This window comes from Podarcis cretensis (genome assembly GCF_951804945.1).
Source record: "Podarcis cretensis genome assembly, chromosome: 6".
Lineage (NCBI taxonomy): Eukaryota > Metazoa > Chordata > Lepidosauria > Squamata > Lacertidae > Podarcis > Podarcis cretensis.
Window position 1 is genome coordinate 57,877,948 of NC_137175.1, and position 27,425 is coordinate 57,905,372.

At 40.5% G+C, this 27,425-nt stretch overlaps 1 protein-coding gene across 4 annotated transcripts in view; it reads left to right on the forward strand.

Moving 5' to 3' along the window:
* The first annotated feature begins 535 nt into the window (after nucleotides 1-535).
* The window catches only part of ZFYVE9 (zinc finger FYVE-type containing 9), a 47,988-nt gene continuing 21,098 nt past the window's right edge, over nucleotides 536-27,425 (forward strand). Inside the window, exons 1-6 of one of the 4 annotated variants that reach the window (XM_079981893.1) lie at nucleotides 536-743; nucleotides 9,575-9,672; nucleotides 14,040-14,144; nucleotides 18,808-20,885; nucleotides 24,353-24,452; nucleotides 26,757-26,933. In XM_079981893.1, coding sequence (XP_079838019.1) covers nucleotides 14,075-14,144; nucleotides 18,808-20,885; nucleotides 24,353-24,452; nucleotides 26,757-26,933 — 2,425 coding nt within the window. In that variant the 5' untranslated portion in view covers nucleotides 536-743; nucleotides 9,575-9,672; nucleotides 14,040-14,074. Of the gene's footprint in view, nucleotides 744-9,567; nucleotides 9,673-14,039; nucleotides 14,145-18,807; nucleotides 20,886-24,352; nucleotides 24,453-26,756; nucleotides 26,934-27,425 lie in introns of all 4 variants that reach the window. The other 3 variants (XM_079981892.1, XM_079981894.1, XM_079981895.1) reach the window with 3 other exon arrangements.

Genomic DNA, 27,425 nt, shown 5'->3' on the forward strand with positions numbered 1-27,425 from the left:
GAGAGTTCAATCTGCATCAAGGAACAGGAATCCTGCATGAACTAACGTGCAGCACATTATTCCGAACGTGAGCACACCGCGGCGCGCGCGCGTAGCTTACACGCGCAGAGATTTCCAGCTGCGTCCTTGCTTGCGACGGAAGGTTGACGCCTCCCCCTCCGTCTCTTTGCAATGTCCGAGTCCTCCCCTCTTAGGCGGCTGGCAAGCCAGTTGTTTGTCCTCCTCGCGCGCCGAGAGGGGTTTTCCCAAAGCATCCAAATTGCCCTCTGGCGACTCCGCCTCCCAGAGGCTCGCGCGGCTGCTTGCTCCCTAGGCGGACGGTGCCTACCTAGCAAGCCTCGCCTGGGCTTCCGCTTGGAAACGGAGAAATAAACGAGGAGCGGCGGCAGCGGCTCCCTCCCCGCGGCGCCGCTCTACCACGCAGCCGCGCCTGAGGAGGCCGGCTAGGCTTCCCCGCTTGTGCCGCAGTGCCGTGCGCTGCCTCTGAGGCCAGCCAGGGGGCGCTGGTTGCCGGCAGCTGAGGCGGCCTCGGAGCGGGCGAGGGAGCCCAGCCAGCCAGGAGAGGAGGCAGCCCTCGCCGTCGGGAACAGGCGGGCAAGCGGGAGGCCGGGCAGGCGCCGCGCTGGCCTTCCTCGAGCTCGGGAAGAGGCCTGCCCGGGAGCCGAGCGAGGGGAGCCTCTCCGACATGCAGGCCCGGCGGCGCTCGCTGCTGCTGCTGCCGCCGCCGCCGCCTCCCGAGGTGAGTAAGCTGCTGGCCGCCTCCCGATTTAGCCGGTCTCCGTCGGGCCGCTAAGGCCGGGCATCCTCTCCCAGGCCCCTGTGGGGCGGCGTGAGAAGGGAGCCTCTCTTGGTGGAGGGTGGGGGGCTGCCCCACGGATCCTGAGGAGAGGAAGCTGAGGGAACCTTCCCCCAGGGAGGGTGGCCCGAAAGGGGCGAGAGGCGACATAACTGAGGGTCGGAGCGCGTTCCCCCACAGCACACCTTGGGTCAATTCCGCCGCCCCCCAACCTTAGGGGCGCGACTTTCCCTCCTTCCTACTAGGGACCATGAAAGCCTTGGGACCTTGAGAATAAAGAAGCAGGCGAAGAGCTTCTCGTCCCTCCTTATCCCTCGCCTTGTTTGTCTGGCTTGTCCTGATGGAGCGGCTTGGGGGGAAGAGAGCCCTGTTCCCTTCATGGCAACCGGGAAGCCTTCGGCGAGGAGTTCCTGGCTTCCCATTTAGAGCGCTTCCCACCCCTCTTAATATCTCAGGGGGCGAGCGAGAAGACGTGGCAGCCCCCCGCGCCTCCGCCCCAAACAAACGAGCGAGCAAGCCTTCTCCTACCGCTTCTGTTAATTAGTAGATTCCCCTCCCCCATACATCCAGCCCCCCCCCCCCACCGTAGAGCATATGCATCGCTTTTTCCCAGTCCTTGCTTGTTTTTGCAGTTGTGCATTCTTGCATCCCCTTTCTTTCCTGTCCTGCTGCTTTACAGGCAGCTCCCATTTGTTCGCAGCCCAAGTTTCTCATACTGGATCTGACGGGAATATTGCTGTCAAGGTGTCCTATTTTGTGCCCGAAGTACCTTCCTTTGCTCTGGCGTCGTTTGTTGCAGTCTGTTCACTATTTAAATAATTTGAAACGTGCCATAACTGCCGAACTAGAGCGCTTATCAGGAGGCAAGGTTACTTTTAATTGTGTTTGTTGTTGCGCTCACTTAAGTGATACTCACCTTGGTGATAAAATTCAGGTATTTTTTAGTTCTGTGGATGTGGGTAAGTAGGTCCAGATGACTGGTTGCAATGGAGGGAATGCATATCTTGTAACATGAATAACTGGTGGGAGTTACCTTGATAAGTTTGAATGTTTAGGTATTTTGCATATATGTAAACAAATAGTATTTTCATGTACTGAAATAGAAGTATATATGACAACAGAATATATTTATTAATATATTTAAACAAGGTGAAGTTCCACATGTAAAATGTCCACAAAACTTGAATGGTCTTGTGGTGTTAGTGCAGATTTTCATATATGAACCTGCTGCTATTTATTTGTGACTTAAGATGGATGCAAAATTTCAAACAGCCTGGTAGAGTGAGTAAGGGAAACATGGAGGTCACACTAAAGGTTATAAGGACAGCAGGTTGATTATTTTTAGCACATAGACATCTAGAAGGATAATATATTTATTATGTAAAATATCAAAATCTGAATATAGATGCATGAAAGTGGAGTGCTTATTTGGATTGTACTGAAAACTGTTAGGTTGTCTGAGCTTGGCCCAACATAGATAAAACTGCTTTTATTGATCAGCAACACAAAGATGCACATATGTGGTAGTGAATTAATGTTTGTTTCTCTGGTGTGGATTTAATATCACATGCCTTATATCAGTATAATTTAATGGCCAGGATTTACTAAACTAAAAATGTAATTACACTTGATTAAACTTAGTACAGTAGACAAAAAACTTTAGATTTTGATATCTGGTAAATGCTGGCACAATTAAGAGGGTTCTTCAGTGGCCCAGAGGTCCTTTAAATGTTGCTCAGCTGCACAGAAGCATTTCATTAAAAAAGCAGTCCTCACTTGACCAAAATTTAAAGGGCCCCATAGAGATCTGATTTTTTAAAAGCAACTTTACTTCACTGATAATTGCAGCGTGTCTCATGGCATCAAATCTAGGCTTTGGTTTAGTCTCATGCTTGAAATCTTACTGAAATTTATTTAAAGATTGTGAATGTCTAGGCTGTTTCTTTTTAAAAATGCAAAATATTTAATCCTTCCATAATCCATGCAGCTCTAAATCTAAGCAAATAAAATTTAACATATAACTTAGACAGGCTTTACATTATTTTAATAAATTAATTCTTAGTGCATAAGTAAAGGATGAACTATTCAGAGCAGATGCTTTTCAGCATGTATTCTAGCATTTATGTTCTCATTGTTCTTTTACATTTGAAAATGATAGTGTATATCTAGACCACTGGGCTCCTTAGATGAAAAATGTAAATGGATGCAGAAATATATGCTGAAGTCAACAGGCAAATAATATGCCTTACTAGAGCAGGATTGCTAACAGCTAAGAATTTTTAAGCCAACATCTAACTGTTTGGATAAAGTATAACTAACAATATTTATTTTGGAATAATATTTCAAAACAGGCTTGCAGGTAAATATTTAGGATTGGAATAGCAGAAACAGTGATAAAAAATGTATGTATCCCTGTAGTTGTGAATGGTCCTGTGCGAAGGGTTATGGAAGTACTTTAATCTACTTAAGCTGCGGTCTTAACACACACCTACAAGGAAATAAACCTAATTAAACATAGTGGGATTTACTTTTAGGTAAATATGCATAGAATTGCTTTGTTAGAGCTAGAAGGTTATAACTTGACTAATCTTCTTCATTTTAATAAGAGCATAAGAGCCTGCTGGATGTAGTCTAGCACCCTGTCTCATAGTGGTCAACCAGATGCTCTAATGGAAGCCCATAAGCCATGTTAAAATTCTCAGTTTATACCACCTTTGTATAAGCAAAGTTATGGATATTAGGGCGCTATACTTTTTTCATGGTGCTGGTATTAAGTCAGTTTTTAAGCCACCAGCCCAAGCATGCTTAAGTTAGTAGTTTGTGGTTTAAAGTAAAAATAAACACAGTTTATTTGTTGTAAATATCCTTATCAAGTGGCTTGAAGGCAATTTTTACTCACACAGGAGACCAAGTGGCTATTTACAAGCCCTATACAAAGGTGTTGAAACAAGTCTCTAGTAATTTTGACTTCGTTTTGCTAAATGAAACCAGGTGCAAAGGTTTTTGGAGCATGTGGCCAAGAGTGAAATTGTGGAAACTGTTTGAAATGCTCAGTGAACAGTAGTTGCCTAAACCTTTTAATTTATGTAAGAAGATGTGAAAGATGGAAGCAAACAGTGTTTCTCTGCCGATGGAAGGCATTTGTTATAGAACTAGAGGGCCGGCAATTCTTCCTCCCTGCCTTCTCCGCAAAATTTGCTGAGGTTTTGGGGAACCCCTTGGAGCAAATTTCTGGGGGTTTGCAGGAGGGAATTTATTTCCTCCACCAATGAAGCAACAACAACTGAATTCTATTCAAAGTAATACAGTATTTAATTTTCTCCATCATTGTGTGTTTAGAAGGACAATAGGTAGCTGTCTTATAGAAGTCAGACCATTGGTCCACCAAGCTTAGTATTGCTGCTAATGGTGTCTCCAGGTAGGGCTGGAAAAGACTCCTGACTGAAACACTGGAGAGCCAATTCCCTAGAGCCAAGCTCTAGCAGCTATGTAGCTTAGGATGCAGGTTTAGCTGCTACTGAAGTAGAGTCATAGGGTGTGATTGATTATGATTACATGTATGTTTATTTTAATTCCCAGTAAGTCTCTCTTCAAGATGACCAATCACAATAAGCATATGAGGAAAATAGTTGAGTCATAAGTACTGTGACCTATTTATTTGTTTAAAGTATTTATTTCCTGCCCCTTCATTGTAAAAGCAGTGCTCAGGATATGAAAGAAACAAAACAAAATTGCATATTTTTATGCAAGCAAGATTGGGGAATATCACAGCAGGGTTGTGGGGTCAGTACAATAAAAGTGTGTGGAGTCAGTACAATAAACACATCCGTCCAACAGGCCAAACTTGCCCCAGAACAGTGTCTTCACTATGTACTAGACAATTATTTGGGTGAAACAAGCCTCCTTTGAGTAAGAACTTTCACAGCTTAGATGTGATCCCAAGAAGGTTGTCTTCCACATCTCAACCAGGAACCTCTCTTCCACTGGTAGAACATAGAGAAGAATCTCTCCTGGAGATGTTAATGAGGACTGCTCTGATTGGAGGAGGCAGTCCTTTAGATTAAATAATAAATCTTTAGATAAAGGTAATTAACAGTAGCTGGAATTGTAAAGAAGTCTGCGCAAGTACGCTTTCCCAACGGAATATATATTGTATGTTTTTGATTAAACAAAAATAGCTTTTAAGAGCAAGACCCTAATTATATACAGACTTTGCAAGTTCCTGTCAATGGGACTTGCTTACCAGTACTTCAAAGATTCAGTACTGGTAGGTTAAGCCTATTTTGAATAATGGGGAAATAATGGACTTTTGTAGAAAAAAGAATGCTTTGCTCTCAAACTCCTTAAAGGCATCTGGCCTCAGAAGGTCCGGCCTTTGTACTCTGTTTGTAGACATCTTTTTAGTAATAGCTGTGGAAATTGAGCTTCATTAAATGACCCATTTAATTTTTTTTAAACCAAACCTTCACTGCCTCCATCTAATTAACTAAGAAGTTGAGTGGAAGGTTTGTTTTAGTTCAGTCTGTCAGCTCCTACAGTGAGATTGTACTGCTACTTTACAAATTATTTTTTTAAAAAACAGATTAGTTTATGTGCTGTGGAAAACAAAGCATGTATCCAGAAATGTAATAAAAGGCAGTGTGTGTTTTTGTCTTGGTGCAAATGTTAAGAAAGCTGGTCCATATGTCAGCTTCTTAGTGAGTGTACCTGAGGCAAGTACTCCTGCTGCAAATTTTGCATAGTGTGTATGTGGGGGGAGGATAATTCCTGTCTGGTTCACCTCATACAGTTATCTGTCACATTTGTTTCAGTTGAGAGGAACAGCTGGCCTAGAGGTGCTGTTTTTACTGCAACTGGTGCTTATAAACTAAAATAGGAGGTCCTATATATTTTTTGTGTTTGCATACTGTTGTGACTTCTTGGATAAGCATTGTTTACTTTTTGTGGTCCATTACTTTCAATTGCTTTAGTGCAGATCTAGGCCAGTACAAAAGAAGAAGGGTTAAATGCATGTCTCAAGCACAATAGCTTTTGTTTTGTCACTGGAGTGGCAGATGGGAAACCAGAATCTCTTACATTCCCGCATACATTGACTATGGGGGAGAGGCATTTACCATCAGATGATGATCTTAAAATTAGACTTCATTTGAGTCTGTGCTTCTTGAGTGTTCTGTAATAAAAAGCATGTTTATTGTATCAATGCACTCTTAAAATTTTATACAGATGATTACATTTTGAGCTAATGTATGCTGTAGAATCATCTTCTAAATTGACTGAAATTCATATAAATATATGAAGTAAACCTATGAATTGGTTGTATTTTGCTTTATTGCACAGTATTCAAATACATCAATTTTCTAGATACGTTAAATGTCTCTTCTGGTATATAGCCTTTTTTGTTAGAACATCTGTAACTGTCAGAAACCGCTGTGTTGATCCCCCCCATAATATAGCAAACATAGAAATCCGTAATGTTCCCTGTAAAAGGCAGATCAAAATACTGTACAAATCTCCTAATAGCTGTGCCTAGCTATGAATGACACTTCCTCGTTATAAGCACTTTCATATTTTCTGATTTCACTTTGCTGTGTCAAAATTTTGCTTTGAACTCACTCCTAGCTGTGTTCACCTAGCTGGCTGTACACTGTTTGGTATACAATTACTATGTAGGATCAGTAGGATGAAAGCTTGTTTAGATGTTTAGTTGTCTTATGTTTGCAGTACTGTTCGCACCAACATTCAAAAATTCATAAGACTGAAGTTAATTATTCTGCATCTCCCAGTCCTTACATCGCTCCCTGTCCTCCTATTCATTCTGCTATTAAATTGAGAGTGAAGATGGCATAATGATTCTTTTGTGTTGTTTATCTCTTCACCTTGTTGTCATGCTGCCATGCCCTTTTGCTGGATATTCTGCATCCTTGGTGTACGTTGGCTCATGGGACTATTGGGTCATGAATAATCTTCATGAGAAGAAAAGTTTTATGTATATGCCTGCTGCACATTGAAACGCCAAAATAAGCCATTTCCCAGATAGCCTTTTAGTAAAATGTCTACTCACCACAAAATATGCACACTACTCAACTTATCACCACTTTGGCATAACATCCATCACTCATTTTCCCTATATAATTGCAGTTTGCTCTACTCATGCTTAACTCTGATCTAATTTCTCTCCACCTCTCCACGTTTGGTCTCCGTAATTATTGATCATAGAATTGTAGAGTTGGAAGGGGTGACAAGGATCATCTAGTCCAACCCCCTGCAATGCAGGAATATTTTGCCTAACATGGGGCTCAAACCCATGACCTTGAGAGTTTCATGTTCTACTTACTGAGGAAGGGAGAACAATGTTGAAAGTCTCTATTGATGATGGAACCAGGAATAGGAAAAAGCAACACAAAATACCGTATTTTTCGCCCTATAGGACACACCGGCCCATAGGGCACACCTAGGTTTTTTGGGGGGAAATAAAGAAAAAAATTTTAGTTTCCCCCCCACGCTACTCAGTGCGCCCCAGGCTTCGGGGTGCAGGCTGCTATCCGCAAGCCTGGAGAGCCCGGAGGGAACTCCCAAATCACACACACACAAGTTTGGAGAGGGGCAGGCCAAACAGCGCACCGCCATCTCCCTGCTTTGCTCGCTTGCTCGCCTCTCTCCCCAGCGCCACAGTCCCTTCTCCTTGCACTGAGGGAGGCGGCAGACGTGCATCTTTGCCTCAGAGCTGCTCCCCCACTACCACCTTCTGCTCCCATCCCTGCTACTACCTCTTCTCCCATGCCCTCAGTTCTGTGGTCAGCTTTCCCGCAAGGTGGGAAAAACCGTGAAGCTAGTCAATGCTTCTCAATTCCTGTTACTGTCTTCTGCATGTGTCTTCTGCATGTGCGTGTGTGTGCATGCATGCATGTGTTTGTCTGTCTCCCTGTGCTATGACTCTGAATATAGGGGTGGGGGTTCCCCCTCCAGGGTCTGTCTCTTCTGCTTTCCCTCTCTATTCCACCCCATTCAGAAACTGACACGAGGTTCCATCCTTATTTCAGGCATCGTTATATATCTGTATATCACAGCATTTAGCTGGTATATCACGATGGTGAAAACCAGATATCATCCAGCCCTAGGGAAAGAACAGTGTGTAGGAATGAAGTGATTAGGGCCCATTCCCATTGACATAATTTCTTGTTTTATTGTAGTCGGTGAATACACACAGTGGTTCTGTGGTGTTGAAAATGTATTTTTTGTAGTGTGGTGGGCACATACCCACAGCCTCGTGGTACATCGTCAGGAGAAGAAAAGACTAAGGAGTAAACCCTACACCTATCTGGAATGGAGTCTGTAAGATGATTGAATAATGTTTTGTACACCTCCTTCTGGCAACTCCTGCAGCCAAGCTGGTACCAAACATATTGCTCTGCTTTCCTTAGCAAGGCTGAGAGGGGGTCTTGTTGTCTGGGCAGCCTAGGACCTGCCCAGACTTTTGCCCTGGAGAAGTCACTTGGATCTGCCATTTTTAAAATGTCTGCAGGCATCGAAGTATGCCAGTCAAATTGATACTCCTGTTCTGTATGATTATTTTCCATTACACATTACACATTTGTATTTATTTGGTTTTGGTATTTAATTTCTCATGTCACACTATTAATTTGAGTCAGAGAGGAGGGAAGGTACACTAACCAGAGGGACAGTCACCAGGTGGCTTAGTTGAATGCTTCTGTGGAAAGATGTACACCAGGGGTGTCCAAGAGACTGCGATCTACTCCCACTATAAATAAACTGGCAGTGATCTACCCATTGGATTTGACCAGAGCTGTTGAGCTTTTTTGGGGGGAGAGATCAGAGTAGTTGAGCTTTTTTTAGGGACAGAGGTCAGATCGACCGGTAGATCGTGATCGACCAGTTGGACGGGCCTGATATACACAATCTAGCAACAAGGATACATTGAAGAGCTCAAGTTGCAGCCCTCATGTTTTGCCATCTTCTGCGTACTTGTAGCAAAAACGTATTCCTAGTTATTTCCTTAAGACTATTTCCTCCATACTTTGGTGTTAGTCTCCAGCTAGTCTGGTAAAACGTTAATCCTATCACAGAAAACTTGGTTTATTATAATAAGAAAGTAATGTTTCCTAATGAAAGTGAGAACCACTATAGATTAGGTGCTATAAGGTGCCCAAATCTTTTATTACCTGAGATGAATAAGTACAAATTTCTATTGTAGGCATAAGCAAGTGTTACCAGTTAAGCTAGTGAGAAAATGGCAAGTCTTTTCAAGTTTGTATCTAGCAACTTATTGTGATGCCTTTGTAGTCTTAGGGCTTGGTTACTCTTCTAAAGTTGCTTTTGACTGTGTTTCAGGAAGCACATTTACACAAGGATGCATGGCCTCATAAAGAAACTAGATGCAGTTCAGGACACTGATAATAAACTAGTTTAAGCCCATCTTACCTCCTGCCTCTTCATGAGATCAGATGTGTGCTGTCTACACCTTATTTGGGAAAGGATAGTTGATAGTTCATCTGTGTAACTGCTGTGGAGATTTGGGAGCATGTGTTGGAGACAGGGAATAATTGGTATCTATTTGGTGGGGGGCTTTCTTTGGTGGCCACTTAAATGTAGTGGAGTGAAGGTTGTGTTATCAAATTGTTTTTAATAGGTTTCAGAGGGGGAAAATCTTACCCTAACTTGGATTTCAAGATGAGGCAGGCTGAAAATAGCTAAACTACATACAACTAATAGCTGCTTTAGGAATTCTAATGTGGTGTTTGTTTCATTTTTAGGATCAAGCAGAATATACAGATTCAATTCAACTAGCTGATTGGGCAGTGTATATCATGGATAGACATTGGTTCATTCGTTTCTTTATGCATGTGTAGGAGAAAAAGGTAAGAGGATGGCAAATGACAGTATACATCTGGAATATTTGAATTAAGAGAGCGCCTTTAAATTTGCGTCCTTGGTATGCTTCTTATATTGCAGTCCTAAACAGATCAGAAATTTATTTATTTATTGAGTTTCTGGCCTGCTGTTCCTTCTAGGGCAACAAACAACCAAGCAGGAAAACATTTTTTTCACCCCAGAGCCTTCCACAATAAGAGTTATGAATCAGTCTAATTTCTAGTAATGTTTCTAGGGTGTTTTGTTTAAAGCAAGGACAAGGAAGCTGTGGCCCTCAATATATTGTTACTTTTATCATTGCTGGCCACAATAGTGTTCTGCAATAGAATCATTCATTTAAAAATTTAAAGTTTAGAGTTTCCTGTTTGTAAGAAAATTATTATGGGTGGCGACCGGTTTGGGCATGATTGCTGACGCGCTGGTCCTTTTGGACCCAGAAGAAGGTGGAGGGGTGGTGCACTTATATGTGCTATGCCGACGTACACAGCAGGTTAGAAGTGGATCGCCCACATGAAATGGTTGCCATCTGTACTGTAAATTTAACAACTTTTAGCTGTGCTTTTGCAGTAAATGGGTGCTGTGAATATTACATACGTACTAATCGGATTGTGAACTGAAGTGTATTTAAGGCCAAGTTTGCCTGCTTTTTCTTTAGACTTCTGGTTTTTTCCTTGAAACCTAGCTGTGGAATCAGGCACTGTCACTAAGTTCTTGATTTAATGTATTTTGGTTGCCTTCTCCAGCACAAATGTTTGTGGGATAGATTTGGGAGAAAGTTTTAGAAAGGTGCACATAACAAGCTAGCTTTTTTGTTTCATTTGTGAGGCTACATATATTGAATGACTGGGTTGTCTGGTTCATAGTCTGCATGCAAGGCCTACAATTTTGCACACCAGCACAGACTTCTTCAATGTCTATTTGGATGGTGGCATTAAAAATTGCAGGCTTTGCTTCTGGTTAAATAATTGGTTGATCCCTTGACTGTGTGCAGGAACGGGTCAGTTGTGTGTACTACACTTTATCGTTACAGTGTTAATTTTAAAATTCTGTGTTCAGATTTCCTTCCCTATATAATAAACACTGTTGTAAGATATTCAAATCTCTTTTAATTTCTATAAGGTCCTTGATCTTGAATAAGTCATATCAGTCACATTACATTTAAGACTTTAGTGTGAAATAGTATTACTTCCTTGGCTAATATGTTGGCTTGTTTTGAGTTGTTGTTCCAGTCCACCAGGATTATATGGTTGGCAAACCTTAGGCTAAATGCTGTTTCCTGTCATGCATTAATCTAGGTTAGATACTGTAGATGCTGCAGATTCAAGAATTCAAAGCACAATAGACAAAATATTATTGAAGTAACAGGAGTCATCTTTTAAAATGTCCATTATATAATTTATTTGACTGAAATGGTCAAGAGCCCATACTATAGTAAAGCTCACAAGATAGTTTTGGACAAGTCAGTGATTTTCAGTATAGCTTTGTTTCCTGTGGGGTTGTTAAATGTTCTGTGGAAAAGAAAGGAATATATATTTGTATAAAGTAAAGATTTCTGAACTGTCACATCTACTCCTCTTTGCAATTATTGTTTCACCTCATCCATTCAAAACTTTTTTATGTAGAGATGGTTTATAAAGTTACTTGGCCATTGGGGAGTTACCAAGATGATATATTTATTAGGTAACATCTCCCAATGCGTCCTTGTAGTTCAAATCTGTTATATGGATGAGAAACGACTGGTAGCATTCTTGGGTCAAGCATAGATATCGAGTTGTGTGTGTGGTCAGAAGACTGATTACCATATTTTTCCGTGTATAAGATGCCCCCATGTATAAGACGCCTCCTATTTTTGGGGACTCCAAATTAAGGAAACACCCCTCAGCATTACCCATGTATAAGACAAGCCCCAATTTTAAACCTAATTTTTTGGTAAAAAAAACCCTAGTCTTATACACGGAAAAAATACAGTATTTTTTCCTGATTTGATACTTTAGTCACTACTAATTGAAATCCTGCTGATTTCTGTCTGAGTTAGTAACTGGATGCAACCCTGAGCCTGAGTGCCCAGGTTTCTGCAGTGGCCAGGAGTGCATCTGCATAGCTAAAGCCAGTGTGCCAGCTGTGCCCATTTCTGGAGATATCTGATCTGCCCACAGTGACACACACCTTAGTTACATCCCATTTGGATTACTGTAACATGCTTTACATGGATCTGCCTTTGAAAAGTGCTAGAAAACTTTTAAAGGGCCCAAGGAGCTCCACTGGCTACTGGTCTGTATCCGGGCACAATTCAAAGTGCTGGTTGTGACCTATAAAACCTTATACTGCTTAGGCCTAGGCTATCTAAAGGCCCAGGGTATTTTCCTATACAAACCTATCTGGGCTCTTGAGATGTTCGAGGTGGCCCTTCTCTCATTCCTGCCACGCTCACAGGCACCTTTTGTGAGAACGCCGGAGAGGCTACTCCCAGACTTTGGAACTCCCTTCCTGGTGAGCCTAGACTGAACTCTGTCCTTGTGGTCCTTCCTCTGGCAGGTGAAGATTGTTTTATTCCAGCAGGCCTTTGGGAGCTGATTGCTTTTAAGGAAAGGGTTTTTAATAGTGTTGTGCTGTTTTTACCGTCTGTATTTTAATAGATTTATTTTTTACATTGTTTTAATTCCATTGTTGTTTAATTACTTTTCAGCTATTGTTGATTATAACTTTTTAGCTTTCTGTGTTTTAGCTGTGCTTGTACAATCTGGACAAATCTAGTTTTTATTCTTTTGTCTATTTATTCCCCACCTTTCCCCCCAAAACCAGGGCTCAAGGCAGCTTACAAAAATTAAAACAACACTAGGCGATGCAGAAGGTGGGGTCTAGATTAGGACTGATGCCACCGTGATGGCACTGGGGCTCGATGAAGATCCAGTAGATCCCGTGCTAGCTCAGTGCCCTTCCCCCTCTCCCACTAGAGCACACACACCTGATCTGGTGGGTAGAATGGGGGAGCTCTGCTTTGGTAGAAGGAGTAGATACTAATGGAGGCTGGCAGTGTTAGGCAGTAAATTGGTTTCAGTAGTTGATACATATTAATTTTGTTTCAAAGTTATTAATAATTGCCATTGTGAAGCCCACTGAATGTGTTCATTTAGGAAGTCCTGCAATGTTTCATATTTTACATAGGATCTTAGTTTTAATGGATACATAAAAGAATAGATTGGTACATTTTCTATCATCATGCCAGTCATCCTGCTGTCATTTAACCAAATTTATATACAGTGGTACCTCGGTTTACAAACTTAATCCGTTCTGGAAGTCCGTTCTTAAACCGAAACCGTTCTTAAACCAAGGCGCGCTTTCCCTAATGAGGCCTCACATTGCCGTTGCCCTTCCACCGTTCGGATTCCATTCTTAGACAGAGGTAAAGTTTGCAAACCAGGACACTATTTCTGGTTTTGCGGAGTTTGTAAACTGAATCGTTCTTAAACCAAACTGTTCTTAAACCAAGGTACCACTGTACTACTCAACTCAAACAAGAACTCTCTAAGTTGCTTACAAAAGACTTTTATTTCCAAAAGTTAGCTAAGAGTGTGATTCCAAGTGAGTTGTAGGTTGGGGTGTGAAGTGACAGATTGTATTCTATTTTTAATCCCATGTTGGCTAGCACTGGCAAGGTTGGAGGTGTAAGGACAGACTTGTCTTCTTCTTGGCTCCCAGGGAGCCTTTTCTTTTTTAAAAGAATCACCCCATTGGTTCTAATGGAGAGGGAAATTAGATATACCAGTTCCAGAGTGGCATGGACGCAGACCTGATCATGTCTCGGCCAGTCATACTCTGCCCTTGGAGTGCCTTGTTTCAGGGCCTAACATTGATTACTGCTAGTGAAAATAGAACTGTGCCTATGGAGCTTTCCCACATAACGTCCCCCCTCCCCATTGGAGACATCTTCACTGCCATCAGAGGGGCTCCTCCATGCAACCCTAACCCCTTCCATCCATTAGATCTGTGAGTTAGGTTTCCCCTTCCCGTCTTTAGAAAGAAAAGGAACAATATGATTTTATTAGGGTTTTAAAAAATAATAATAATAATACTTGCAGCAAATAACTGATAAAACCAAAATAAATCCTTAAGTCCCTTCTTAGTCTAGAAGGCTTCTAATTTATTTGTATATCTGGCTGATATGGACGAGGTATTAGGAATTAGAGGATCAATACAGTTTCATCATCACAGTTTTGTAATACTGGGAAATGCTTTTGATTTTATAGGAAATAGTCAAACTAGCTTAAATTTTAAGCTTGGTAATAATCTCTAAATCTTATGATGGGACATTGGAATATTGCTAGAAGTTCATAACTGGCTGTCTGCTTGACAGGTTCAGACAAGGAGCTGGGTGGCATTTCCTGACAAATGGAGAACTATTTCCAGGCAGAGGCTTTTAACCTTGATAAGGTTTTAGATGAATTTGAACAAAATGAAGGTGAGTAACTTTTGTTAGGGCTGGAGATGCAAACTAATATCTGGATCTGTGACTCTGGTTGTATTTCTTCGTATTTCCTGTTCAATTGTAACTAACATCTGTTATGCATTTGCTGGGAATAAAAGTCTGAAAAGGATATTGAGAAATCTACGATTTTTTTCTAGGTAGAAACAGTTAAAATAATTGTCTTAAAAATTTCAGTGATTACATGAATGATATCCCTGTATTAATTGGGTGTCAAACATTGGCACAATTGCATAGATATATAATTCACAGGTGAGAATTGCTTGCAGCTAGAGCTAGTACAGATAAGATTAGCTGTCTGTGGATAAGAAGTAATCAGCTTCCATCTGCTCTTTTGCCACCTAGAATGCACATACTCCCAGATCAATCCCCCATTTTACACTAAGTTCAGTGTTACATTTCATTGTGTTCCTAGTTAGCTCAAGTCTTAACTAGCTTTTACAACACTGATTAATTGTTCGTTTCCTATACCTATGACTTTGCTGATGGCTAAAATTTGCACATAATACTAACATAAACTGTGGCTTAGCACAAATGAGCAAATGTGTGGGTCCAGGGGATTGTGACCACTCCCCTTTTCCCCTGCTCCTGCTGCCACTGCGCTACCCAGGACTAAGCCATAGTTCGGCTTAGCCTTGCATTTGAACCCAGGCTCATGGTCTGTCTCCTCCAGATGAACCATGAGTGGTAAACCAAGAACAAATATTGGTTACAGCTTGTCGTTTGTGTTAGCATTTAGTTTACATCACAAAATAATAACAGTAAACTCCCTGAGTAATCACAAATAACTAGGGGGGAATTCAGCTTCACGCTGTTACAAATGTTCCATCTGTACAAGCATATCAGTTTCCCAGATGGAATGATCCCTTGCTCTTGTGTGCTGTTTTGGTGATTCTCCCAACCCCTTGAGCAAATTATAGATGTTGCATGTGTGGGAGGGGAAAGCCCTGTTGTGGAAGCCTTCCTCTAATGGGGTTTGGTAGGTGTATTCCTCCCTAGGTTCTGTGGGTTGTTGTAGGAATACAAGAGCTTATGAACTTGCTAACTACATTACTAAATGTGTACATTGAGGAGAGAGAAGAAAAAATGGCATTCACACAATACTGAAACATCAAACATGTTTTGTAAAATTAAATTCCCAAGTGGTTTGTTTGTCTGTGATTGCTGTATTCCCTGTTACGTGATTTGTATGTAGCTAAGTCACTTTCCTTCCTATACTATGCTACTTCACTGTTCCGCTGTTGTGAATGCGTGCTATAACGATAGGATTTATCATTGTATAATTTGTACAAGTAGGGCATTCTCTGGCATGAAAAGTGTAACAATGGAAACAGGCAAACCCAAAAAGAGCTTGGCTGGATTAGATGAAAGGTCTGTCAAGTTCAGCATCCTGTTTCTCACATAAACCAAAGAGGTGCCTTTGGGGAGATTATAAGTAGGCTATTTCCACGCCCACTTTTTCTCCCCAAGACCTAGTAATGTGGTATACTGCTTCCAGACATGGAGGCTTCATATAGTCATCATAACTAATAGGCATTGTTAGACTAATTGATGGAAGGTCTAATCCCATTTTTAAAGCCATCACAGCTAATGGTCATCTTGTGGCACCACATGCCATTAATAAATAAATAGCTTTTATAAGGAAAAACACAACCTTTGGTGTTTAATGACTCCAACTACAGAAGCAATCAAAGTGCTATTTGAGAGTTAATGTGATTTGGTTACCTTTTTTGGCCAACATTTATTCGCTAGTTGGGCTGATAGAAATGGCTTTCTTAGGACTTATCCACGCTGTAGTATTCTTCTGAGAAACGAAAATGGTTTTAGTCTGTGGGTATAACTCATAGACTAATTGCTTTCCTAAGTGGTTTCCCTTTTTACGGTGCTAAATGATGTATTTGCAAAAAGCAGATATGATTCCTGGATTGCTGTTTGAGAAAGCACCACAGCAGCCTGAAGGGCGGATGCTGGAAGAAGGACGGTTGGAGAGGCAAAAAGCAGCCCCTTTTGGGGAGTGTGAGGACTAAATTTTGAGAGGATTTTTGCTTTTGCTGTTGCTGGCTTTGAGCATTGTGTGCCAAGACGATATCATCGTCAGCCACATGTGGCTGAATTGGGTGAATCTGTCTCTTTATCCAGCCGTTCTTCAGTGGGTGGAGAAGTTGCAGCTCTTCATTTATCATTTATTATTTATATTTACTAATTTTGCATACTGCCCTTCACCCACCGATCTCAGGGCAGTTCATCTGAATGCTGTAGTGACAGATTTTGCTCCCCAGAAAGGGTCTCTGCTTCCTCCCCAGTCACTACTGCAGCTGAAGAGTTCTTAAAACACTCACCACCTTAAACTGGTATAGCACTGCAAATTTGTTACCATAAGAATGCCAAAATAGGTTTGATTGGTTTATGTTTGTGTGTGTGTATAAAAGGCAGTAGGTGCACTTTGATGAAGTATTTATATTTCGGCCATGGTTTAGATTGCAAACTGGCAGCCAAGCTAGATGATATTAGAAATGCATGTTCTCCTTTAATGTGGCCTGCTTTAAAAAAATAAATTGGGGGGAGGGGGAGGGGGTGTGAACCCTCCACTGCTATTTGCCCTGAGGGAGAAGCTGCCATTGGTGACAGTGGCAACTTTCCTTTCTGGTAAATAGCAGCATCTGTAACATGTATATAAGAAGAACCATGGTGCGGGGGAAAGGGACAAACTCCAGTTTTTAAGCATTGCAGCTCCAGTCCTGATGAGCTTCTTAATGTTTGCTATCCCCCCCTCCCAAAAAAAGACATGTGAAATGGGACCATGCATTTCTCATTTTGTCTAGTTTTACCCAGAACAGTATATACAGTTGGCAGTAGTATACTAACTAATGGACTTTCTGTGCTTGGGCCCTATTACCTTTACAGAGATTTTCAATATAGCATATGATTTTTTTTTCATTATATGTGGAACAAACATGCATTTATTTAATTTTACATGATCTCTGTTTTGATTTTGGCAACTGGAGAATGTATAAAGCAGTTTATTCGAGTGTTTCTGCAGTGTTCCTAAGCTATATAGTTATGTAAAACACTTAAGAATTGGAATACTGTTAACAATGCCATCTACAAAGGGAACAGTAACTAGAAATGCTTTTGCTTCCACAATATTTTTCAGTATAAGAAGCTATTTGCAATTATTTTAATCTCATTTATGCTTACGATAATTCTGTGAAGTTAGCTAAAGCTGCAAGATTATGTCTTGCCCAAGGTCACCCAGTTAGCTTTAAGATTAAACAGGAATTTCAATGTGATTTTGAGTCTCCAAAATTGACATTCAGTTCAGTTTGCTGTGCTATATTGTCCCCAGCTTCTTTGAATAACTTGTATGATGTCAGTTCTTGTTTGGGTTTTACATGTTTGTCTTAATTAATGCTGTTGTTTTGTACTTCCTCTGGTCTGCAGCTAAATATATCAATCAAGATGTTAAGATGATGTATTCCCATAAGATGTGTATTATAAAGAAATACTTCTGTTCCAGGCCTTAGAGACTAATCAAAACCAGAAATCTAACTTGGGAGCCAAACTAATAATCTAGAGAAATGTATGACTGCATTTTCATCTTTTTGAATTTGATTTAAAAAAATAGCAGTTGTGGGAGTACCTAATCTGCATTGGGTCTCCAGCACAGGGTAAGGAATATTTTAATACTTTGTCTCTGTGCTTTTTTCCTAACAAAATTTCTCCCTTAAACTGCTATTCACTCTGGAATGAAAAACATATGACACCCATTTGTGTGTTCTTCTAGGGTAAATAGCAACTTATGGGTGGTTTTCATTGGGAAACTTCAAGAGGTAAAGTGTTAAACCAACCTACACTGTGGTTCTGATTTAGACTGAGACCTTTGTGACTGTAGAACTGCATACATTTCAAAAGATGGAAATACAGTAATTTTCATGCAAACTGGGATCTTGTCTGACCCTGGGTTTAAGCTAGTTTAACTGTAATTGCTTCTTGCAAAATAAGATAATAATTATTGTTATGCAATACACTTGCAATGTAGTACCCACACAGGGGTGAAGGATTGCTGCACTTCAGGGGGTTAGACTAGATGGCTCTCGTGGTTCCTTCCAACTCTGCAATTCTGTGGTCTACAGTTCTTGGAATTCTTTGGAACATACCATGATAATGAAATGAGTGAATGTCTATAGTGTAAGACCTAATTAAAACAATCCTTCCAACTGCTGATAAACAAAGCTTAGGTGTGTGTTGCTGCCTCTACTAGTACCGTATTGGCCCGAATGTAAGCCGCACCCGAATAAAAGCCGCATCTTTAAAATTGGGGGGGGGGGGAGGAAAAAAGAAAATACCTGAATACAAGCTGCTCCCTTAAAATTCCGCAGGCATTCACACCTGTTCCGTTTTACCATATATCTGTTTCATCAGCAATATCATAAAAGCCAATTTTTGTAAGGTCGCAAATTTAAGCCATACTTTAAACTTTCCACAGCCAGAATTTGGAAAAAAAGTGAGGCTTATATTCAAGCCAATACAGTATTATGTATTTTTCCTTTGATATACAAACATTTGAACTTCTTGTGCAAAGTATAAGTTACATATGCTAAATTTATTGCATATTGATTTAAGTTACTTATCTTTTCAGATGAAGCTATTTCACCTGCTTTGTTGGATGCAAAGTGGAATAAGATCCTAGATCCTCCTTCCCATCGGCTGTCTTTTAACCCAGCTCTGGCCAACGTGAATGAATCCACAATTCCTAATGAGTGTCCGCAAAAGTTGAAGTCATTCTCCCTGTCTGAGTTAGCCACTGCATCAACAGGAGGAGGAGATTGCTGTTCTAATGGAAAGAATCTTAATATAAGACAAGAAAGCCCAAACATGTGGATTGATGATCAGGCAGCAACAGATGATCATCAGCTAGTTAAGAGAAATAGCAATCGAAATGCCCTGTACAATTTGATGGATGAAGAAGGAAGGAAAAAGAAACCAGAGGAAAAAAACGTTCTTGTAGTAGCAGTCATGCATAACTGTGACAAAAAAGGACTGCAAAGTGATTTGTTAGATTGTAGAAATTACAGCAATTCCCCCAGAATGGATACGGTTAGCTTTACACTGGATAATGAAACCCAACAAACTGATCACATTGATGTTACTGTAAACGGGTCCATTGAAAAAGATTCAGATACTGAAAAAGATGCAGTACAAGCAAACAGGCTACCTGCAGAAGAAGATTTTTTCAACCATTGTAGTGTTGCTGCTTCTGCCTGCTTATCCAGTGGATATTCTTCTCGGTTAAAGGAGAATGATAATTCAAATAAAGACCTTCATTTCTCAGAAACTGCAGCAGCAGGGATGAATGTAATTACATTGCAGAGGCCATTTGGCCCTAGTGTTAAAATACAGCAAAGCTGTGCGTCAGGTGAGGGTTTTGATACTGATGCTGTTGCTCAGCTGGAAACTAGAAACTGTTTACCTAGTTCACGTAATGGTGGTTTCTCCACAGAGGTTTCTGTTGCAGAACCAGCAGCCCAGCCATTTCAGTCAGGGATATGTGAGGTCTCTGCAACTTGTCAGCCAAATACGCTTGAAATTGGTAATCACGGTGAAAGTTCTGACGGACATTTGGCCTCTATGGATGTTGGTGCTGCTGACAACGAAGCTGACAAATATGAAAAAATACTCAGCTCAACTGAATTGCTCAGCACGACAGTTTGTTTATCAGAATCTCAGGAGATGGCAAATGGGGAACTGACTAAAGAAAATCAGATCAGTAATGAGCAAACACCTGGGGAGGATGAAACACTGTTGCATACAGCAAAGCGGGAGGAAGCATGTAGTAGTAATGGAGATAGCAGCGATGGCATGACAGTAGCAAGTCAGGACTTAAAGGGAGCATATATGGATGAGTTTGAAGATTCCAGCCCCACTGATGTCATGAGTACATCGGCATCAAGTGCTCTGCTCAATTGTTGTGATTCCTATGGAATACAGAACCCAATTCTTGCTCATATTCCAAAGACTTTACCCTCCAAGGAAGACTCAGTGACTGAGGAAAAGGAGATAGAGGAGAGCAAATCAGAATGTTACAATAATGTTTATGAACAAAGAGGAAATGAGGCCACAGAGAGAAGTGGGCTCATTTTGAACTGCACTGGTGACCAAATAAAAAAAAAACATTTACATAATCTCTGCAGTCAGGTACCATCCGAAACAAGTCAAGCATCACCAAAACAAACAGCTAGTCTGCAACCTCTCAGTGTTCCTTTTGGTGGTGCCCGACCCAAACAGCCTACAAATCTTAAACTACAAATTCCAAAGCCATTATCGGACCATTTACAAAATGATCTGGTTCCCCCAAACTGTGGAGGAAACAGTAAAAACAAAAATGATGTATCTGGAAAAGTAAAAGTAGGTGAAAACATAGCAAATGTATTTTCTGATGAAACATCACTGAGTGCATCAGTCACAGATATTGGCGGGGAGCATTCTGATGATTATAAGTCTGGGGTTTCTAGTAGTTCGTGCCTTGCAGCAGCTTCAGATAGTCCGGACAACGATCTTGGAGCTGGCCAGTTTGGAGTTCCTACAAGAAAGCCATTTACTACTTTGGGCGAAGTGGCTCCGGTCTGGGTTCCAGATTCTCAAGCACCAAACTGCATGAAATGTGAGGCCAGATTTACATTCACTAAAAGGCGACACCATTGCAGAGCCTGTGGAAAGGTATGTTTATATTTAATGGAATATTTTCACAAATGATTGAAGCCACAGAATTGGGGGGATATTTTTGGTAAGCATTTTGTAGTTTTTAGCAAATTAAGGTTAGATATCTATTTATTTTAATGGCTACTGAAAATAACATGAGTGTTAAAGGTATTATTAATTGTTATTTTTGCGTCAAGCTAGAAAACAAGTACACACCCCAAATAAATAACTTCTTGAATCTTATGGGGTCCCCCCCAGCACACTTTGTGATTAAGTACAGGCAAAAGCAGAGCTGCAGCACTAGGTTTCTGGCAGCGGTGTTGTTGCTGCAGTTTACTGGGAGGTAGTGGAGCAAGGTGACAGAGAGGTCAGTGTGGTGTGGCTCAACTGGCGGGAATGCCAGATTGGCTTTGCCAGTGTGGACGCACCACACCAACTTCTGTGATGCCTCATACCTTGGCTTCCTCCTCCTGATAAGTAGCAGCAGCAGCCCAGCTGATGGGAATCTAGGGTGCTGCTCTGCCCCACTGGGTAAAAAACTTTTCACTATAGGCTGCTTGCCGTGGTGAGTGTGGCATCACATTCTGGCAAGAGTAAGAAACAGCCAACCTTCACCCCAGCTTTCAAGCTGCGGGGTGGTCCATGATGAGAGGTTGGGAGGTGGTTTGGCAGCTGGTGAGTCCGGCCATGGAGACCAAATTGGCAACCCTTCTGCTGGCCTTTCCTGCTCCAGATCAGAAAGGGTGAAAGCAGAGGGAGGGGGAAAGAGGTGTCTTCAGGCAGTGGCTGTTTCCTGACTTGCCTTTTCCTTTTTAAGTAGAGTGTTGTATATCGTTCTCTAAAGGTGCTTGCCATACTTTCAAGCCGTTGTGGCAAACAGTAAGCAATCTTTGCCCTGAATGTTTGATCAGCCAAAAATTAACTGATTTGCTTGTTATTTAATACATTTGTGGTATCACTATTACAATATAACACCACTCCAAATTCTTAGAAGACTCTAGGGTTGAGAGGGAATGTTGTGATAGCTAAAAATACATGATGTTGGTTATGGGTAAAGCACTTCTCTGTACAAGTGCTTCTTATATAGGTTGGACCATTTTACAAGTGGTTTTAGCACACATAAGTAGAAATAAGCCCACAAACATTATGTTCCCACAATATCTTTATATCCCACCTGCCTGCATGTAACTAATTCATTAGCAGATTTAGAGACGATGAAAAATATTTTCTGTCTGGTTGCCTGAAAGGAATGCTGACTTAGCATAAGTGACCAAACAAAAAGTCATTTGTAAGCCTGGCTTTGTATCATGTTATCTGGTTTTCAGCTGAAAAAATACCAATATTTTGTTTTTTAAGTATTCCTGAGAAATGAGTAAATGTGTGGCATTTAGGATTTCTGTGCTTTCATTTTAAATTGGATGTAAAATAAGCCTGATATCTTGGGGCCTTATAAAAATACAGACGAATATTGTTCTCAGCTAAGACAAGGTAAAGTAGAATTAAGTGAATAAAAGATCTGTAATCAGCACAGCTGTGCATGGTGCTGTAGAAATGGAATATCACAGTGTTTTATTTAGCAATTATACATTTTATTTATCAAAGAAAGCACAGGGGCTTTTTTTTCAGTGGGATTCCTGCTTGTAGTAAAACATTAGGCCTTTTTAAACCATTTAACTGTAATAGACACCTCTTTCTTCCCATTTGAAACTTGTTTTACACTGAGAGCCCCTTCAGGCTGGTATTTTATCACAGGTTTATTCCGCAACGTATCCTTGGCACAATAGTGCAAAAGTGGTGGATTTATTTTGCTTAAATTTGTTCTGTGATGCTGCCCTAGTGCTACCTCATTATTGTTGAACGGAGGGGTGTGGTGCAACAAAATCAGAACAATTGCAGTATAAAAAGTAACAGGGTTTCAACAGACAGTTACAGGATATGCACTGGTTGAAAATGAAGAAATGTGGCTGCCCCAAAACCTTTGCAGGTACAAACAGTATTGAAAGTGGGATTGCATGTCACTGCCCTGATAGCACCACTGTAGTTTCTTGCTGTCTAAGAACGTCTCTCTCCCTTAATATTTCATGCTGATGCACAAATTGGTATAGGTAATAATCACTATAATACCCAACACTATGCTGATGTTTTCCTTTACATGAAGTATTTTGGCATTGCTTTATTTACAGTTCATTTCCTCTGGGCAGCAGATTTTTCATTGACCTTGACCTTGATGAATAAGCATTACTGTATCCAGTGTGATACTTTTTCCTCCAGTGAATAAGTTACATAAGAACTTGCACCTTACTAAATTCAACTTTAGCAAAGATTGTCCTGAACATGGTTTAAAAAAAGATATAACAATTGATTTGGGGAGATCCTCTGTAGAGATTAGGCCAGTTTGTATTTTTCTTTCTCCATGAGATAATGAGGGAAGAGACATCTTGCATACATGCTACAAGAATTTTCAGCAGTTAATCTAAAGCTTTCATTTCTATAAAAGGATTATTGTTAAATATTTGGTTTGTTTAATGTAGTTGGAACATTTGGAATAGTAAATTATGAATGAAAAGTTAACATTTCATTTCCCAGCTTAGGGCACTGATTTTTTTAAAATAAATTTAAATTGCCATCCTAGTCTACTGTTGAGCTGAATTTTCCAGCAACAACCCCTCCATGAGTGTAGAAATATAAAATATTGTATGTTTTTTTTGGAGTGTGGAAAATTTCATTCAAAGTTGAGTGGCTGTTTAATTTTTCATTAAATATATATTGTTAGATCACAGGAAGGAAAGAGTACAAGAACCTCATTAGAAATTGAAATGCTACCGTCTATGCAATATAAGGCAGTAACTAATAGGACAAAACCAGCCTTACTTCCTGAATTAAAACCAGGAGCTATTTTTGGTGCATTTTGACTATGCTTGAGTATATTTGCTGTTTGATAAAGTTGAAGTAAAGCTTGGCTGCTATGAAACTGTAAATGTTGACTGGCTAACTGTTTCAGTGTAGGTGCATTGAGACCTCAACACAGAGTTGAGGGCAAGTGTGTTCAGACCTCTAATGACTTAATTTTATGAAGTGGGAAAGTGGCCAAGGTTATAAAGACTGTAAGATTTTGATATTCTGCATAGGATGATCACTTGCATAGCACAATATTAACTCAGACATTTCCTGTTTTCAGCATAATCAAATAATGTGAATATTGGGTGCCTCTAGTTTTATTATATCCCATTATGTTATATTCTGTCTGATCAATATAAATCCCATAACTCATTACAAGACAGGAATATTGTACTAAGGTTTATTTGGGTTGTTGTTGGTGGTGGGGTTTTTTTTTTTTTGGGGGGGGTGTCATTCTAGCACTTTTCCTGTAGGATGAGGATAAAGCAGCACTGGTGAGTGTTGGCTAATTAGGTACAGAATTCAATCTGAAAACTTGTAGTCATAAAAGAGTGCTAAATGACTATATTTTTCCTATTTTACTTAAGGTATTCTGTGCAGCCTGCTGCAGTCTAAAATGCAAACTGCTGTATATGGACAGAAAGGAAGCCAGAGTGTGTGTAATTTGCCATTCGGTCCTAATGAATGGTAAGTAACAGGGTAGGAACCAAATGTAAGTTCCACTAACATTGTGCTGTACAGAACCAACCATGTACATGAGTGGGATAAATAATGTGGCCTAGTGCGTTTTGTTTCCCTACTGGAAATTATTTCAATATGGATAATTATTTTCTAAAGTGATGTCCCAATCTAAAGCCTATCTGTACTCATGAGCTATTTCAAAACAAACCTGTTTCCACAATTCCTGATTTATAGAAGAAACTAGGCAGGCTCAATGTTTGTGCATGGAGTGTGATTGATCTGGATCCCATCAGAGCTTTAAATAGTGTCAGATGACTTGAACTCACTTTTTCAGGTAGAAATCCGTGTACCTTTTATACAAGTAGAGGTAGAGGTAGGTGTACGGTTTGTTGCAATTTAATCTTCTGTCCCAAAACAGTGTTCCTGGTTGTGGGAACTCCTTTTGAGCACACAAGTAAATCTTGCTTTCATGACTTAGAAGATGAGAGAGAATAAACGCTTGCAAGTGATTTATGTAAGGCAGTGATCTTGACAGTAGCTCCAGACATTTTGTGCTTCGTACATTACATTTTTGGTGCCTGAAAAGATGCCTGGCCTGAAAAGCTGAGTATATAAGCTCAGAAATGTCACTTCTTATCTGTCTCAAAAGGGTTCTAAGAATTATGTTGTTAAAATTTGTACTGCGTTTTGACAATGAGCTACCGCAGTTTAAGTACAGTGCTATTTAAAGCATTAAATATTAACATCTCTCCCTATAGGCTGATAGAAATGTGACAGGAAATGGTGGGTTTATTGCAACTATGAATTAAAAAGTAGTGACTAAAGTGACATTGATTTTTGAGGACAAGAAATATTATTCTCTGAGAAGAGGGGGGAGTTGCATAGGAAGCTGCATTATTTCAAGTCAGACAAGTGGTCCATCACGCACAGTGTCATCTGCATTGAGTAACAGCAGCTCTGCAGGCCTTCAGGCAGGTGACATTTCCAGTCCTTCTTGGAGATGGCAGTGATTGAACCTGGAACCTTCTGCTTACAGGGCAGATGCTTTACCACTGAGCTAAGCCCTTCTTAAGGATGCCCTGAGTATATATGGTGAAACACCCTTGCTTTTGTAACAGAGGTAGCTGACTCCATTCGGTTAATGAATAATACTTTTGGACTGTACTTGTGCAAGGTTGGAACCTGATATAGGTTCATTTGTATCTGAACGTTTTTTGTTAACAAGGTCTAATAAAATTAATTGAGCTGTAATTTCCCTTCAGAAGCCTTTCCTTTCCATTACTCATTAATGATGGGAAAGAAAAAGTATTTATAAGAGGGTCCACATTGTCTGTAGGTGCATGTATTTCTGTGCCTGGAACCAAGCTGCTGCTTTCCTGTTGTTTGTAATTTGGTTACTTTGGTGTATTTGGGTACAGTATAACAAGTACTTCATCGTTCTTTGCTTCAGGAGGCTGAAGTAGTGTTTGTTCAATTGGTGACTGACTTGTGGGAATGTTGAAGTGGATGGGGTGGAAGAGAGAAGTGTGGTATTTGTGTTTTGGTGCTCATCTACTTACAGTCCCAGACACGTTCCTACTTTTTAAAAAATCATTGCCAGACAATTCATAAAGATTGTAAAGGAAAGTTGGATAGTTGGATGGGAATCCCTTTTACAGTGGTTATATTTTTTCCAAACCACAGAGGCCCAAGAGGAGATAAGATCAGACTCTTGAACATGCCACCACCTTTTAGGCATGCTTTGAAGCTCTAGGCTGAGTCAGTATTTTGTAGTAAAAATATTTTTCCAGTATTAATAATAATCATATTTCTCAGTTACACAACATATCATGCTAAAGGTGCCAACTATTCAGTGGATTTCATCTAATATTTTGAGATTCATCTTTATTTTTGATTTTTGACTTTGTTAAAGTTATAATCTAGTTCTGTGCTTTCCTGAGCATGCGGTACTGGGCTATCGGCATAAGTGGACAGCTCCACTATCTCTGCCAATCATCCAGAGGACATCCAAGGAGCAGCTCTGTCCCAGTATTGCTGATGAAAAAAACAAGTATGGATGTGAGCATGAAATATTTTAGAAAAGGCAGAGCTGTCTACATTGCCTCCTTCAGATTGCTACTTCATCTTAGGGAGCAGAGGCAGATGTTTAGACCACACCTGAATAGGTTCAGGACTTATAGTTGCATAAATATATTTTCTGATGAAGGAAAAGAGCCATTAATCTGATATATCACAAAACTTAGAATTGCAGTGGTTGCATGATTTTTCTGGTGTACTGATTGCCTTTTTGTGTGTTTTGTGTTTCCTTAGCACAAGCCTGGGAGAACATGATGAGTGCCTCAAGCCAGAGCCCTAATCCTAACAATCCCGCTGAGTACTGTTCTACCATTCCTCCCTTACAGCAAGCACAGGCTTCTGGAGCTCTGAACTCTCCACCACCTACTGTTATGGTACCTGTGGGAGTCCTAAAGCATCCAGGTGCAGAAGGTAGGGATCTTCTTTTCTTCTGCTTAGATTCCATCTCCCTACTCCCCCTCTTTATGAGAGGGGGTGGTCCCTTCCTGTTTGAAGGAGGCAGTGGTGAAACCATTCCTTAAAAAGCCTTCCTTGGATTCGAAAAACCTAGCTAACTACCAGCCAGTTGCTAAATCTCCCTTTCTTGAGCAAGGTTCTGGAGCAAGTGGTTGCAGACCAGATCCAGGCACTTTTGTAAGAAACTGAGTTTCTGGATCCATATCAATCGAGGTTTAAGCCCAGTTTTGGCACAGAAACTGCTTTGGTCACCCTGTATGATGACCTCTGCCATCATACAGAGTACTTCTGAATTCTAAGTGTGTTATCAAAATGCTGATTAGTGTTAATGCTGATTAGTATTATTTACTTGGGCTGCAATCCAAAGAAGTGACATGCACACATAAGGAAAAACTATTTGCGGAGCCTGAACTTCATTTGTTGTTTCTGCTGTAGCAATTTTTCCTA